Source organism: Anastrepha obliqua, chromosome 3 (assembly GCF_027943255.1).
Source record: "Anastrepha obliqua isolate idAnaObli1 chromosome 3, idAnaObli1_1.0, whole genome shotgun sequence".
Classification (NCBI taxonomy): Eukaryota; Metazoa; Arthropoda; class Insecta; order Diptera; family Tephritidae; genus Anastrepha; species Anastrepha obliqua.
The window spans coordinates 1,523,891-1,542,434 of NC_072894.1; the positions used below are offsets into that span (position 1 = coordinate 1,523,891).

At 33.8% G+C, this 18,544-nt stretch overlaps 1 protein-coding gene across 1 annotated transcript; it reads left to right on the forward strand.

Moving 5' to 3' along the window:
- The first annotated feature begins 16,824 nt into the window (after window positions 1-16,824).
- LOC129241363 (uncharacterized) lies at window positions 16,825-17,885 on the forward strand. The gene is made up of 3 exons (XM_054877631.1): window positions 16,825-17,235; window positions 17,319-17,459; window positions 17,520-17,885. Exons 1-3 carry the CDS (start codon window positions 17,132-17,134, stop codon window positions 17,707-17,709), a joined length of 435 nt encoding a protein of 144 aa, XP_054733606.1. The 5' UTR covers window positions 16,825-17,131; the 3' UTR covers window positions 17,710-17,885.
- Window positions 17,886-18,544: the final 659 nt, after the last annotated feature.

The following is an 18,544-nucleotide window of genomic DNA, read 5'->3' on the forward strand; positions in this document are numbered from 1 at the left end:
TATGTAGTACCAAATCCATCAACAAAATAACCTACATACATCTATTCTAAATCCTTATTAAACTTGATCAAATTAAAAGTAAAAACACACCCTATGGTGATTCGGTGTGGATCCGACTACCGATTCTATCTTTTTCATGTATCTACTTATTATAAGTAAAATAGTTCAAAGCAAGGATAATACAATAGATTATCAGGTCTGGCCATCCACTATGGTGAGAAACATAATTGTAGTAGTGAATTCGACTGCCGCGTCACTCGAGGATTCAGCAGCCGAATTCTGCGCGATCATTTCACATGCATTCACATACTCCTCCAAGCAATCGTTTTTCAATAGCAACGAAGCAACATGAAGTTGGCCACAAACAGGGTACAATTCCCAGCGATTTGTTGCAGTTGGAATGGAAGAAAATCCATCGTGTATGGCGAAATGCGGGCACGAATCCAAAGTAATTGAAAATTTTCATTTACCTTGGATTTGTTGCTAGTTTGTGGCGCAGTTTGTGGGTTTTCACAATTTTTTAGCGTCGTCGAGATATGCACATAAGTGTAAGCGGAAAAATGACAAGTATTAAAAAAAATGCTTAGAAGAATTTATAAAGGGTTTCAAAAATGAGTCATCATTATGGCAAATAAAAAGTGAATTATTATTGAAGAACCGAGTAGAAAAAAATCCTCAAGGCTTTGACAGAAAGCCTTTTATTTGTCGTGATTGCTTCCCGCATTTGAGTATCCTGTTTTTTATAAAAGTAGATACAGAATTAAACTTCATATAATTTTCAGAGTCCATGCGTAGAAAATTTGTATACTCATCTGAGTAGTAATTAAATGAGACGATTGTGATAACCAAAACTAATATTTAATAATTAATTTAGTAATTTCTGCAACTTTCGGTACGTTTCACAAAAGCCGTAAAGCCTGTATTTTAAAAATTACAAGCCTCCCATAATCGTTCCCTATGTTAATCCATGTATGAATTTTGAAGACCGTTAATAGATACTCGACCAACTCATTGACTTATTTCATGCCAAAAATGAGTTATTTGCAAATTTTCAATTTTTTTATTGTAATATACGAAAAACCAACAGTTGCTCGGTATTCTATATTTCAGTGCTTGAAAATGATTTTAACATCAAAAGCAATATTCTTCTTGTCTTACCATAAATACCTAGTTTTGGGCTTATGATTGGTATGGCTCTATGAACTTCATTTTTAAAATAAAATATTTGTTTTTCATCTTTCTCAAAACGTTTTGAGGAGAAATTGTTAATATTGAAATTGCCTTAAAAATCCACAAATTGCATTTCTGTATTTCTTAAAACTAATTGCGTCGTAAAAATACATTTGTACTTTAAATAATATTACTGATTCAAATGTGTACTTATAGAATTTTCACTTTTGTATTTTAAATTTTGTTCATTTTATATTTCATATAGAAAACAGTCGTTAGTTGGACCTCTCGCTTAGCTAGCACAATTAGAGGTTTGGTAGAACTACCAAGCAGATTTTAATTATTTCTACAAAAGACTCCGGTACTTTTGCCAGAAAATACAAATGGCGTTAGAGAAAAAAGTGCAGCTTGATTTTTCGCAAGTTCTAATAAAAATCGAATCGAAAATATCGCTCTTGCCTACATTTATCTATAATTTCTTATATTTTTTGACTTTTATTATCCTATTTTTGTGAAACATTTGCTTGCGTTTGTTTTTAATTAAATTTATTTGTCGGTATGCAGTTAATTCAACCTAAGAAAGTGCAACAGTTTGATCTTTTCCGTTTATATACTACTAGTATATACATGTGTGTGTGAGTGTGTACATATGTATTTTGTACCTAGCTGGTTTTTGACAAGCAACAAATCGAGGTGGCTTCTTTATTGTTGTATTGTGTTGCTGCATCTTTTATTATTGTTTTCACTCAAGCGCTTGTCACTGATATAAACAAAAATTAATATTAACGAGCATTTGATTGAGCTGAAGAAATTGTATATTGTTGCTGCATTTCCAAAACAAATTTTGAATATTCCTAATGAAGCGCGCCCACATCGAAACATTTAACTTTGAACAAACAAACCGAAAGACAGCTGACCCGCTGATATCAGTGACCCATTAGCGTCGTCTTCTCGCCTTCTCCTCATTCACAAAGTTTTTAAGGCAATTAATTAAAATGGTAGCTAGAGTATGTGCATAAATTACCGCTGAAGTCGCTTAAGTAAAGACCGTCGCGATCAATCGAGCGATTATCCATATGTTCATACAAACAGTACGTGGAAACTACGCGCGCTTGAATCAGTGCCCAACTTCAACGCCTACACCTCTTGTGAGGCCGCATGAAGTTTATGTAAAGCTACATATCTACACAGTGGCCAAGGTTGGCCCAAAATATAGTAAATGAATTATATTGGTCGTTTCAAAAGCCTGTTGAGAATTATAGATGTTAGAGCCCAGTCCAGGTCTTGTTTTGGGCTGCAATTTCGAGCTCGGTCTGCCTTCTGCAGGTATGGGCTGGGAGTCCTGGCCTACGGCCGCCCTGCGGATTCCATTCTATGGCCATTTTCGTTACGCCGCCCGTTGGTTAGGCAGGACGTGGACGTACATATATCTACGTATTTCTTTTATCACTTTGGCTTCCTGATGGGCAAATGGGAGAATAGTGCAAATAAAATTCTAGAGCCCAGCTAGTGTTACTTTTAAAGACTCGTTTAAAAATAAATTACTTTATTAATTTTCCATACAATTTTAAATATGTTCTGGAATATTTTCGCTTCAAAACGAATCAAGAAGATAACCACTGATCCTGAATAACGTAACCTTTATTCTGTAACTGAGGACATAAGTTTCCCACCTTTTTCTTCACATAATCTTCAATACTCGCATTGCCGTTTCTAAATTCATTTGACACCTCCTGAATTGTAGATTAGAAGGTGAAAAACCGGAATAAACCGCGACCATTTCTTCGAGAATAGCTTATTGACTTCTATCTTCATTGTAGGGAAATTTAATCACTGCATGATGTTCGATTTCCTTCACCAATGCCGCGTCTGCCATTATGACCTTTTTCCACCGAGGATTATTAGATTGAAGTTGAAATTTTGTATTCACATCGTTGAACAATATAATTACTTATTGCAATCATTAAATTAACTAACTCACTAGTAAATTATCGCGAAACTGTGAATACATTGAACACCCCTCGTACATGCCTGTGCGCGTATAAAAATCGTCATAGTAATTTATGTACGTTACAAATGAAAATTTGACCACTGTACGTTGATTATAAATTAGTATTGTTGACACATAAAGCTGCATCTTTGCCACCTAATATCTTAAAGGCAATAAAAACACTGATGAAAGTCGGAGAATGACTTGGAATCTAAGCAGTAGTTAAAGATTGCAGACAAGGGCGGATAAACGAGTTTTTAAAACTCCGAATTAAGTATTATTGAGTGTTACACATACATACAAATAAAAATACAAAGTTGGAGTAATGTGTGCGTATTCATATGTATATGTATGCATGTATGTATGTATATATGTATTTAGATTTATAGCTTTTGGATTGCGTTAAATATACTCCTTTTATACTCCCGTTCCAAGGCCCATATACATACATTTATTTTGTATACGTTAATATACACACATGCACATAAATATGTATGTACTTGGACGGATCGTCTACTTAGACACCACGAATGGCAAGTCTCGTTAGTGGTAATGCGAAAACGTGCCCACAAATAAACAAAGAAAAATAAGTAATCAAAGAACAGCAGAAACGACAGCAGAAACGTTAGCGCACTTGCCAGAACCGTCAAAACAGTTGGCTTGTTTTAAGAACCATGTCAAATTTGAGGGCGCGATTGTCCCACCGTTCGGTGTCACGCAGCTGCTGCGGCTGTCGCTAAACTTAGGGCTTGGTCTCAGCGACAAGATCAAATGTCCGTTAATAACCGAATCCTTTTATTTATGTTTCGATTTTATTTGGCTGGCAGAATTATAAGCCTCACCTGCATTTGAGAGCGGCCTGTTTTATAGAAAAGAAGCAGAACAAAAGCGAAAACATAACATAACTTGGAAAACTCTTAATAACATTCTTGTACATAAATTGTTCATATGACATGGCTTATATTCTATGTGTAAATATATATATATATATATACTTATACATATATACCTACGAGTATGTATAAGATATTAGCAATGCCTGTTGGCACAATGTGCGCAAAAAAGATAAATATAAAGAACAGCATAAAATTACCAGCTTCGATACGTTTTTTAGAAGTAAAGCCGGTGGAGTCGAATATTAAGGCTAATCCAAAGGCATTTTGGAGTTTTGTTAAATCCAAAAAAATCTAGCTATAGCATACCATCAGCAGTCTTTCTCGAGGAAAAGTTTGTCAGTAACCGAGATGTTCAGTTGAAATTTTTCCACTCTCCGTGGTCAATGCATATTCGATTCTTCAATAAACTCACCTGTAAATTTTGACTCTCTGACTTCATCTTCCGATGATGATGGTTTTTATTTAAAAATATTTCAGCTTTGGTTCTACCAATAGATATGTATGATTTTTAATAAATTACTTTCCTTAGGCATTTTCGTTGATGATTGGAAAGTTTGAGAGTTGCAATAAAAATAATGTCTGAAAATATAGACTTATTTCTCGCCAAATCAGCATGGACTTGTTTCTAATCGCATTGCGTGTTGTACAAGAGGATTTCAGGTTGACTGTGTATATACAGATTTTTAAAGGCTTTTGCTACGGCTTCTTCCGGGGCTCCTCAGGGAAGTACTTTAGGTCCTTTGCGCTTTATCCAGTTTATTAACGATGTAGGTAGTTGCTTTTCTAACGCTAATGTATTGCTCTACGCATATGATTAACAAATTTTTTCTATGTCATTGGTGTTTATGATGCCGATACTGTAACTGTTGATTACTTGAAATTTTGGTGTCCTCGATTCCGTTCATGCATTTTTGAAGCCGATAAAATCACAGAAATAAGCGAAGTTGACCGACATGCCGTAGTCGTAGCATCGCCCAGACCAACCGCAAAATCATAATCCAGTTCTAAACCATGTTGCGCAAAAATAATTGATTTCTTTTTCCCCAAACTAATATTACTTTAAAAATGAAGAAAAGGCTTCACGTTTTCTTACGTCTTAGAATAAAATAAAAGGATGGCAGTTGACAAAATTGAAAAAAAAAACAATATTAAAACTATGACATTAAAAATATCGCAGGAATAAAAAAAACCTTTCTATATTTAATTCAACAAATACTAAATTAATAATGATGAAGTACCTAAAATCTCGACTAATTCTCTGTTTTTGCTTTAAATTTTTATTTTTTCAAAACTCAAAAACCTCTTTGAAAATTAAAACACTGGCACATAAAAATAGGCTAGACCAGCAAGATTTTTCGTAATTAAAAAGCGAGATTACTCAAACAAAATTTCTCCCCCGAAATCCGAGATTATTAAATAATAGGCCTCTTTGTTTCGCCAAACGTTTGCAAGTGGCGAATAGTTGAAGCAACGGATATGAATGAATATATCTTGGCAACGCTGGAATACATTTGTTACATTTGTTTGTAAAATAGTGAGTAATACCAGTTTAATGAGGTATAACCATACTCGCTAGTGGAACCTTCTTCGATAACTTTGCTGCTGCTTTTGCATGTAAATTTGTCGTCAAGTGAGCAGAGCAGAGATGTAGCGACCAGAGAAGTGGCGAACAGAAGAGGCCTATACCTAAATTATAAAGATATTTTTTCCGTACAACCCTGGGTTTTCTGTGTTATCAATAATTTTTATTACAAATGTAAGGAGAAACGTAAAAGTAAAAACTAAACAAAATGGATGCCGGCAAAGAGAAAAGGTTTGCTAGATATTATTAACTTGGCATCCATGATTCAATTATTAAAGGTTTGCTCATTAGTGACATTTAATTTTTAACACTCTCTGACAAAAGTAAATACAACCTTGGTGAATAAAGTGGAACAAATTAAATTCTTTTTGGTAGAAATGGTAGCAAAAAAGTATTTTCTTACTTAAATGGAAACAAACTGCAACGGTTTAAAAAATAAATTTTAATTAATATTTGAATGTAAATAATGGTACAAATAGAAGTTATTAGCGGAAATTGTCAAGTCTAATATTAAAACAAGAAATTATTTCACTTAATCCACGGTTTTATTTTGTGAATTACTTATTAAATTTAAAACCGATCGCGAAGTTGCGAAGCTTCGCCAATATGAAACTATTTTGTTAAAAATAAATAAATAATTGTACGTACAATTCTGTTAGGTGTTTGGCCTAAATCCACATTCTAAATGGAAGGACCTACAGTTTTAAGTCGATTCCGGCAGATGGTTTTTTATGAGGAGCTTTTTCATGCTGGTACTGTGTTTTGCTAAGCCTCCTCTGGACACTTCATCTATCCAGGGAAAGGTGGGCTCATTGGAAATAAGTTCCGTCAATCCCAACTTTTTTATAATGAAGTATGTAATGTTACCGATCGCGTGGGACTATCCAATTATTCTCCCTGTTGTAACTCTTTGGGCAATGCTAGCTCTTTGCAAAACATGAATTCCGTCTAAATCACCACAACATAAGAAATAAAGCTTTGTAAATTCTCCACTCATCGATCTCGGATTGCGTCAATCTATCATGTCCTGACTGAGACGGTATGTATACCTATATTTCACGACGTTCTACCAAGCTCAGTAGACGTAGTTTCTCCAACTGTCTGTCACTAGCAGTAAAATTAACTATTGCTTCTATTTGCTTTTTCTTTATATCGTTACGAATAATTAAATAAACCAAAAACAGTAAAATTTACCACCATACCAATTTCTTTGGAGAAAATCCTTTAAAAATAGTCTTGACTGCTGATTGTCAATTTTGCATCTAATCTGCCTTATGCGAACGGGTAGATTAATATTTGTGCATTTATTGCTAATCACTGCACATGCGAACGTACTTTAAGGTCAAATTCTTCCTTAATATTGAATAAACAAATTGTTTTTAGTGATTATGTACAGCTATCAGCAAAAATTTTCTATGATTTGATATTTTATGTTCACAACAAACCAACCGAATGGTAGTCAATGACAAATCTGCATGGCTAGAGGGCGACAATCTGCAGTTACATCCACATAATAATTGAAATATATGGATAGAGTTTTTGTTAATTAAAGAAAATATTCTTATATGTCTTTAATCAATGGGTATACAAGTTACTGAGTTGAATAATTTTAATCGAAATCCACAATATACTCGTTTACCACTGCTCCAAAAATACATGAGACACTATTATTTGTTATTGCATATACCGACTCATTGATTCTTTAAAAGGCAAATATGTATGTTTCGCTTTGCTTGCAACTTGTGTATGACATGTGGTAATATATACTTATATATATATTGTATATATGTATATGCATGTGTGTCTGTTTGCACTTGTGTCGATTATTTTATTACAAAGAAGTCAGTCGGCTTTGCTGAATACTTTACACTTCCTGTTAATTAATTGAGGATGCCACGTACGTCAAGTGTTGCTAGTACCCGTGTTTTATGGAAAAGATACGAAGGAAGGAAAAAAAGAAAAAGGAAAAAATACATACTTAAATATTTGCTTAATCTTACGTGAGTTCATATCGATATCATAACTGTGTAAATTCTTTTTGGGGAGTTTATAATTCACTTTAAACTGGAATGAGAAGTGTACGAGTTTTTCTTTAACTCAATAGATATGAGTAAAATGATTAGAGTAAAAGCTCCAAATTCCAGTGATAACATTCTTTTAAGAAAAATAAATAAATAAAGAACAGTGCACTTCTTTACATCATATTATATAATTTATAAGAAGAAATTACAAAGTATTTCTGAAATATAGTAAAAATCAACCCATACTTGCGAAATCTAAAAATTACAAAGAAACATTGCCAAGCAATGAATTCAAGGTGCGAGAAAATAATCGTGCCGGCAATAGAAAAGAAAACAAAAACAAATTAAATATGTGCTTACAAGTATATACTATATACGTATGTATGTATGTAAAAAAATAGAAAATAAGTAGTAAATAAAATATGTATGTTTTTATTATACAATAAATAACAATCACTTCAACCAGACAACAATAATTCACGTTTCGTAGCATAACATAAATGACAGCAGAATAAGAAAATGCTTTCTATAATTATTTCGCAAAAAAACATGCATAGCGTAAATAACTTTTAAATAAATAGGAGAGGTGTTGCATCAATGTCAATTAGCACTTATCCTCCTTTCGTGAAGGATACATATGTACACATGCACTCGTGCTTATGAATATTACATACATACATTACATATTTACAGGCATCACCTTGTATGTGCGTATGGTAGTGAGTTTTCTGATTATTTTCTGTTTTTGCTGCTAAATGAATTTTATTCTGGCTCAATGCTGACCTGCATAAATACAGTTATACACGAATTAGCGCGAACTGACTCGATAAATATTTACATATGTATAATAATTATTCCAACAAATAGCTTCTAGTTTTAAGTTTCCTTTCTGCAAGGCTTAGATTTTAGAGAAATTTTAGTACTACTACCTACATATGCACATACAAATGTATGTATGTATGTTCGAACATGAAAGAGAATAGTTAAACCTACGTCCTCCGTTTTGCAGTGGCCAAAATTTTGCAAATCTAGTTGGGCTGAAACACATAAATGAAATGGATTAACTTTTAATGAAAAATTTTCGAGTGATTAATCGTAGTTAAAGTGAAAAGTTTAATTTTCATTAAAGCAAAGGAAATTTTTCTACAGATTAAAATGAAGTTTTGCATAAATTAAAATTATTCGATTAACCACTAGATTCCTATCTGTGTTTAAAAAATCTTATTAAATTTAAAGGCAACGGGTTCCATAGAAGGTATTCCTCTTCCTCTACTACTGCCAGCTGCTACCGCATCGAATACTTTCAGAGTCGGAGCATTTGTATCCATTCGGACGTATGACCCGGCCAACGAAGTCACTGGATCCTTATTCGCTGCACTATGGCACTATGTCATACAGCAACTGAATGGAACAAACAAAAAATAGCGAAATAATTTTAGTGTGAAATGTCACCTTGACAACGAGCATAAGCTTTAAATTGTTCGATCGATACTTTACGAGATATCGATCACTACAGCCATATACAGAGGAAATAATGGATTTATTTTTCTCCAAGTCAATATTAGACTTATAATAGGTCGTCCAAATTGTGCAATTCCGTTGCTGATAAAATTTTGTTTTTTGTTTTTGTTTTTGTCCACACCGTGCAGGTATTCGGTAGAAAAGGTATGTTATTATGTTTTGGCAAAACCTACATATAATTAAAAGCAATGTTTGCTGTAATTTACATCAGCAGCAACAACAGTGTAAATTGCATAAGAATTCGGCACCGTGAAATTTTTCGAAGACAAACTGTATAGAGTATTTCAAGCATAATTACCAAAAATAAAATATTTAAGTTCGAGATTATTAATCGAGACAAACTAATTTTTGTTCTTGGGTCTATATGAAATAAATCTTCCTAATTTCGATTAACCAAAAAGTATTTGTGTTTTTTCCTTACTCTGAAATCAGTTTTTAAAAGATATTCGTCGATAAATCCATGCACAATCTTTTGGTAAATTTTCGAGCTTTAAGTGTAAGCGCTGTCTTCCCAATGCTGCTATGATTAGATTCAGTCATTTTCTGGATTGCATTGTTTTGTAAGTGCTTGAAGAAGTCACGCGCGGCTGTCGATGTTCGGCAAAGCAAACAACAATAAAACGTTAGAAATTTGCGGTAGTAATTTTTTACTAACTAAACGTGATGGTGGGGACACTGCACCGGAAATGAGAGCGCATAAATACACACACATACATATATGTGCATATTGTGAATGCTTAACACATTAGACGATCAATAACACTGTTTTTCTTAATTTTTCAATGCATTATAAAGAATAATGCGACTTTTTTAATACTCATTCACATATTCTAGTCAACATATTAGTCAACGTTGTCAGCTGCTGAGAGTTGACTAATTAGGATCTGTAGAACGTTGAGCGTTTTCTACTTACTTATATGGCTGCAATAAACAGTTCCTCATAACTACTTAATCGAAAAGGTCAATATGCTCAACTATAAAAAATATGCATATATTTTGAATTAAAAGCGATGCTTAAAGGTTGCATGTGTTTCAGCCATGTAAAAGTCAATAATTAAGAATAATGGAAGAAGGCTGGATTTTTAAAAAACATTGCGTGTTTATTACAATACTTGTAGTGGAGCGTCTGGAGCGTTAAAAACATTAAAACCTAGGATGTCTTAGGGACTAGATGAAATTAAATTATCTTTGCGAAAATGTGTTGTGAATAACATAAATAATAATCTCTACCTATTTAAAAGTTGTGCATTTGATTTTTAAATAGCAAAAATTTATGATTGCAATAACTTATGTGCTATAATGCAAATAACGTTGTAGAATTTATTTTTTTTGTTACAGAAGTGGAAGCAACTGAAAAAATAAATAGATTATGGATAATTAAATGTTAAAAAAAATATTATGTAAACTATTTGTTTATTTAAATAATTAGCATACAAAAAAAAATAAAAAATTGTTTTCTGTTATTATAGCATAAAAGTAAAATCGAATTAATTATTAAAAACAAAAAAATTATGACTATTTAAAAGAAAAAAAATAATTAACAAAAAAATGTTTCTATTAAAAAATATCATCTTCAATTTCACTGATGTTAATCATAGGCGCTATATTTAGACAACTGTCGTCGTTGCACTGTAGGCATGCTACATTGCAGTATAATCCACTTTTTCGGTATCCGCATGCAGCTCCACATCCTTTTTTGCAATTGCAAAATAACATTTTTAATAAATTTACCGGAGCAGATAATTGATTCGTAAATATTAGATGATAGGTATTATTGGAATAGTTCCATCCCCAATTTTCGATGATTAAATCATTCCCTAACCACATCTGGATTTGTAGGTAAACCCGTTTTAAGTGTTCAAATACTGCATCATATGTGGGAGGTAACGAAGATAAAAGAACACTTGTGTCTTTGGCAGTTGCCTTGATGAAAGAATTGAATGTATTCAAATCTGCCATTTTTGCCGAGCACCATACAGTCCCAAAATACATGTAATACCAGCTTGAAATATATTATTTGCATCTTCATGTACATTTTTAAATACTGCTGCTGAGTCATGTAGATCATTCCGCTTCTCAAAATTTTTGATAAACTTAATTTTTCCTTTATTGTAAAACGCAGAAGTAGTATTACATGCCGTGAAAGCATGTAAAAATAGAACATGGTCTTTACATGCTGGTAGAGATTTTTCTAAACTTTTCGATGAAAATATTTGTTGGTTAACTTTGCCTCGGGATGGTTTTAAAAAATATATTTCACGATCAGTAGGCGCCAATGCCATTAACAACTAAGACGTCAATGTCTTCAGAAATTACAACAATATTTTGAGATTCTAAGCTAATTGCTGTATCAACAATTAATTTATCTGCATCGCTTTCCGCTTGGCATGTAAAAATATGTATTGTTATCAGCTAATTTCATTCTTAACATTTCGATTAGGCGAGATTTATTTTTTTTATGCGTTAGAAATTTATCTTGAGCGATTTTTAACGGCATATTTTCATCAAATTCAATATCTGTACTTATATTTTTTAGTGCGCGACGATTCCTTTCAGCAGATTTAATACCGTACTTCTTATATCCATCAAATACCACGTATGCGTTATTATAATTATTCCTCAAATATCTTACGTAATGTTCGCATATCATTTTGAATGTTTCATTTAATTGCCATTTGCAACGATATAACAACATGCCTCCATCAATAACATAATGAACATTTTCTAAGCTTTTCAAATTAATCTGAATTTCTGGGAATAATTCGTAGAAAGTTGATTTTTTTGTCTTTCGCAGTTGGCCATCTTCAAACAGAGCAAGTGGATATGGTGCCAGTTCATAATTCATATAAGTTTTTAGTTCATCATCTGTTTTTTTCAACACACAAATACGTTGAAACAGCAACAACGGATCAACGGGAATAACATTGTCATAAATTTTTATTTTATTATTGTAGTTTTAGCCAATAGAGAATTTATTTTATCTTTCCTTAATAACTTCAATTCGCGCACATTTTTCCCTTCGATTTTCTTCATAACTTTTAAACCTTTGTCAAAAGCATTGTAACAATTTATACTTTTATCACCGGTAATTCCAGTGGCAATTGACATAAATGCATCTGTATCAGGAAAAGGACTGTGTTCTTTGTCTACCAATCTTTTTACATCGATACCATCCCTTTCTATTCTAGCATCTGTAGAATCACTGTTATTAAAATGTTTGCTCAGCCGCTCTTTACCGCTGACGATATTTATTCACCACTGATACACCATGCCCTAGTACATATTGATCTTTGATTTTAAGAAATTCGTATAGGATGGATCGAAAAATTAATGTTAGCACTGGTTTTCTGCTAAGAAAAAGATTAATTAAGAAGAAGAACGATTCAACAATTTTATTTTGAGTTTCATTTTTTTTATTCAGAGTCCGTGTTAAAAAAAATTAAAGAGGATGATTGCACTCCTTCGGCAATTTCTCTATCACAAGTTGCGCGGAATGAAAAAGCGCGGAGAGAAGAATATAAAATGTGTATTATCATATTGATTAAAATTTCGAAGAGCGTTTATATTCCTCTTATTACATTTTATAACAGGAGTGAATTGAATGAGTAATGGTTTACTTGCTCAACAAAGAAACCGTCATGCGTCCAAAACGGACCAAGAATCGTTGCAAACATTGTCGAATGTCTTAAAAAATATATATACTTACGATATATACTTACGATATATATGGAGTATTCAGGAACAGTAGAAGATGATCAGCCAAAGTTGCAGAACATCATCATAAATGTTCAATCGGGAACGAAGTACGAATCGAGTCCATTATGGTGGCTCTTAAGCTGTGAATCATCAAAATTTCAGATCTTCATTTGGGTTTGTCAATGTCTGCATTTTATTAGTACGTGGGTTCTTGTCTTAAAGCCTTTAACCATTAAGCACATATATACATATACGAAACTGCAACTCTGAAAGACATCTATGTTAAAACGGGCAAACGCTAGACGACAGGGAGTTGACAGCAAGACGGCGCACGCTGAGGGCCATTGCATGCATAGTTAGTTATTAGTCCGTGCATTGCAAAGTTCCTTCAAAATGCTCCTCCAAAGCGGTTTATCTTGAGCTGTTGCTTCGTAGTTACGTATTCCCAGCTTCTTACGATCGTGTTCCACTGCGTCTATCCAACGGTTCCTCGGTCTGCCTTTGGCCTTCACGCCCATTAGCTTTCCTGTAAAGGCTTTCTTCACGGTACAGTCAACAGGCATACGGATCACATGACCTAGCCATCTTATGCGCTGCGCTTTAACAAAACGCACAGCTGTCTCGTTCTGAGTTAGATCGTTCAGTTCAGAGTTCAATCGTATTCTATAGGTACCGTCATCCATTCCTATTGGGCCAAAGATCTTTCTTAAAATTTTTATTTCCATGCGAGCAATCTGAGCACAATCATCAACCTTAAGAGTCCATACCTCACAACCATATGTTAGGATTAGTCGAATAAGAGTCTTGCACATAGTGAACTTTGTAGCTTTAGACAAAAGTCGGGACTTGAACAAGTTAAGGTGGGCCTAATACGCTTTGTTGGCGGCGTTGATGCGATCCCTAACGGCGGAAGTTCAATCACCGCTACATGCGAACATATCTCCTAAGTACTTAAAATGCTGCACTACTTCAAAAGTTTAGGCTCCCACATGGAAATTTGGCATCTGTGCAGGCCGCCTCGATTTCAACAGATATTTGGTTTTGCCCTCGTTTACAAAAAGGCCAATATCGTTCGCGATTTTGTCAATTTTTAAGAAATTTTTTTTTTAAGTCATTCCTATTTCTTGAGAGAATAGCGATGTCATCTGCATAAGCACATATTTGGGTTGTTTTAGTTATCAAGGTACCACCTTTGTTGACTTCCCTTACGACAAAGTGCAGCATCAAATTGAATATGACTGTTGATAAGGCATCACCTTGTTTTACACCTGTTTCAATAGGGAACGACTCTGTGAGCTTCCCTTGAATGATCACTTTTGCTTGTGTATTTGTGAGCGTTGCGCTAACGAGCCAAACTATGGCAGGTATTCCAAGAATAAGCAATATGTGCTGGATCCTATCTCTTTTAACACTGTCGAAGGCTTGTTTGAAATCAATGAACAGGCAGTGAACATCTAGCCCGTATTCATAGTGTTTTTCAAACATTACTCTCCTACATAAGAAGGATCTGCTTCCTATGAGAATTTAAGGCTATAACTCACACCAACTTTCCCAAGCTTGTGGCTTTCGAACCCCAGAGGCTTTCCAGGCTTTGAAAATTACTAGTAAGTACGCAGATAAATATATTTGATACACAAAAGTGTATTGACTAATCAAATATGAGTCCGATGAGAATAATTTTAATTCATTTAATGTTTTGTAGATCTTCTGCACTTTCCTTCCTTCCTATTCTCATTTCTTTCCTTGTTCAATGGTAAAACTACATGAATTGAAATTCGAATTGCCCCCAAATTCACCATTTTTGCCAATTTTGGCTCCCAGCGACTACTGGCTGTTCGCAGACCTAAAAAATGCTCGCCGGTAAGACATTTCGACCGAATGAAACACTTATCGCTGAAACTGAGGCCCAAGGCAAAAGGTAAATCGTTCTACAAAAGTGGTATTGAAATGTTAGAAATTACGTTGATGAATAAAAGTAATTTTGAACAAAAACAAACCTGTTTTCTTTACTAGGCCCGGGACTTTTCAACCCATGTGCTACGGACTCTATTTTCATCATCTACCATACCACTGTCCCAGTCCTCTTTAGTAGGAAATATTGTATTGAAGCACTACACTGTTACAGAAATATGTAGTAGCTGGAATAGCGGACAATTTTTCTAATATAGTCGAAAGACCTTTATTGAATGTTTTTAGGAGGGCGAGTCCCCTGAGCCTCAATGCTGATTTGACAGCTAGTTGCTTACCTTATAAGCCAATTGGCAATAACTATAAAATTTCGCTTAGTGCTTTTGTGGGAGTGGTTCTAAGAGCTTCACTTATACATAAGATTGCTGTTCTTTGAATACGAGTCTCTCTGTTCACAATAATATTTTTATCAAGTGCCGGCCACCATATTAATATTCCATGACGTCGTTAGACATGGATGAAATTGGTTAAAAAATGGAAGAATGTGAATGTATTATACAACACCATTATTTTGTTATGGCATCCGAGTACGCTCCTTACCAAATCAAAAAATATATACATATGTATTTATATCTAAATCAAAAACCCAATACTGTAATTTCTAAAATATATTACTTACAAAAAAAAACGGGTTTTGAGCATTAGAAATGTAACTTAATCTCTTAATTTGAGTAATGAGTTTGTGCACATGCGGTATATACATATAAAAGAATATAATGTACCTATGAATGTATGTAGTAAATATATAGTATATATATGTACATATGTAAATATGTAAATATACAGTTAACGAAGATTAGATGATAAAGCTTACAATATGGAAGGAGCTGACGATTTTTTAAGGCCATCGTCAAAAGCTTTCTGGAACTAAAAATATTTACTGTAATCGCGGCTTTAGAAAGCTTTTTCATTTTCTTTTTTTCTATGTAGAAGTTATTGAAAGCAACCGTTTTTTCAGTGCCTATGCATAACTTGGAATAACCGAAAACAGAGAGAAAAAATTGGCATCATTGTCAGATGCTGCGGAACATGCAAATTTGCCTAAGGGCCAATGTATGTATGTATACATATGAGAATATACACATATATGTACATACATACACATATATATATGTATAGTATGTATATATACATTTTTAAATATATATATGTATGTATTGTATGTATGTATATATGGCTATTGATAGTGCCCTATGTTTGCGTAAACTACCGACATTGGCCTGCTTTTAAACCCCCCACTTGTGCATAAGGCTATTCTAATTGTGTTCATAACTGTTCCCCGTAACAATATAATGAGATTGAGGTAGATGTAGACATACATATATATACCAATTTACCCCTGCCTGTCTCGAGTAAAAAATGTGTATATTTCAATGAATTTCTTTACGCATATTGGAACTCTTTTCCCAAGGTATGATATTTAGTTTGATATTGAAAATGTGCGAAATTGGTCAATAACCGCGCCCATTGTCTTGCAGCGGTAATTTTGAAAAACTTTTAAGAAAAAAGTGATACCTCAGTTATAAATGAAGCAAAGTTACTCAAGTTTGGTACAAATAATGCACCCAAAAACAAACAAAAAATACGACGCAGGTAAAGTTTTCAAAAATGGATTTTTCCACAACTACTTTAATATAAATGCCTGTATCATATGTTACCTTTTATATGTTAAGACCAAATTTCCGTCCACCCGTCTGATGTTATACCATAAGTTATAGCTCTCATTGTCCGTGGTTTGTTCGATTCCAAAAATTAACAGCCAGTTCAAATTAAATTTTACTGAAATGAGTTCGGCGGCGATCGCATTTAGCCTTCCTTATTTGTTTATATCAAACACGCTTTGATATGCCATTCTGTTGTTTAATTTGCATAAATATTATATATGATCATATATATGTAAATATGTATGTACGAATATCTGCTCGGCGCCCCAAATAATTTTTCTCACCTTGCTGCTCAGCGAATCGTGTCACTTTAAAAGTTTGAAAAATTCAATCGAATCATTTATTTCAATTACATTTTTTAAAGTCAAATTTTCGTTTCCCCTCTCCTTTTTTTGTGTATCGATCTCCTTTTACCATTTCTTGTTAAATTTTTATTTTGGACACTTCTGGATATTAAAACAAACCTGACGATAGTAAAATAAGAATTTGGGTCGGAACGGAAATTTATTACGAAAAACATCCTAGTCATATTTACTTCAATCAACAACCAATCCATTGTAAAAATTACAAACCAAATACAAATACTGGAAAACGGATCACCTATGACCACCTATTGATCTAGTATGACACGGTTTTTTACTTTATGGAAGAGTCCGGAGGATGGCGCAAATCGAAACTCGGATAAAGTTTCGAAATTTTTGCTAAATATCAATGAAACATTCAAAATGTAAGTAGCGCTTCAATCAAAGTAATGAATGACTTGCTCCCATTGTTGAGATTTAACTTTTATCTATTATTTTGTTACTCCAGCTTCCTGAACAACTGCAGCTGGTTCGTTTACGTCACAGCCGTCCTGCTCATAGGCTGCTGCATGTATTATTACATTTACGATTGTAAGCGCCGTTTAGATTTACGACGGAGACGGCAAGAAGTTCAACGCGCCAATGAAAGGTGAATTTGAGCACCGACTCTACTAACTCAGAGCTAATTTTTTGACGTTCGCGTTTTTAGGGTACCACAAAGAAGGCGTCCAGGTGCGGTTTATAGAGATCATGAAATCTTTCGAAACGTTATGCGTACAGTTCGGCAATATATTGGACACTCGAAAGAGAAGAACCAAGCGGAGCCGTATGTGCTGCGTCGTACACGGAGCGGTGCGATCTACGGACGATTTGCCGATCGGGAAAGTGGGAGCACATAAAGGTCGATCGCAGAAAGCAGAAACTTGATTGGTTTAAGAAAATTAAAAGATGAAACTATTGCAAAAGTTATATAGGAAAGCACATAAAACGTGCAAGGCATACTAAATCACAAACCAATTGATTAACTCTTCCAAAAATTGCATAGCTTTTCAAATATATTTATATTTCGAAGTAATTCCCATATTTATCTAATTGCAATTCGAAAATTAAAACTGGGGTAAAGTGTCTTGGTTGAGTTTTTAAATTTTACTAAGATTTGCTTTACAAAATTATTATGTGTATATACATACATACAAAGAGATACATATAGCTGCCAAGTTGTATGGTAAAGTAACTCTGGAATAGGCTGCTTTCGTTGCCTATTGAATTGAGGTAAAGGACTTATGCAGAACGTAGTCGAAAAACGTGATAAGTGGAAAACCTGATGCAGTGTACCGGTACACAGTTTTATTCCGAGGATGTCTATGGCTAGAGTGCTAAAATCGTCTTTGGTTTATTCGCCTTCGAATTATTTCTCCTTGAGACTTCCGATGATTACAGATGAAACATAATGTAATCTCATCCTACTTCATATTCCACGTGATATTTTAGCCTAATAAAGCGTAGCGCATCTCATCAAAACCGGCTATTTTGAGATAAAGAGAGTAGAGCTCAATAATATATGAATCAGGAATTCAGGTTTAAAATACATCAGCATAAAAATAGATGTGAACATTTGGTATAGAATTGCGCTAACGGAGTTTTTGGGAGAGGGAATTATGCAAAATGTTGGATTTTACTGGTGAATAATTAATGATGAATGAAGAAAGTGATGAGTTGAAAATTTAATATTTT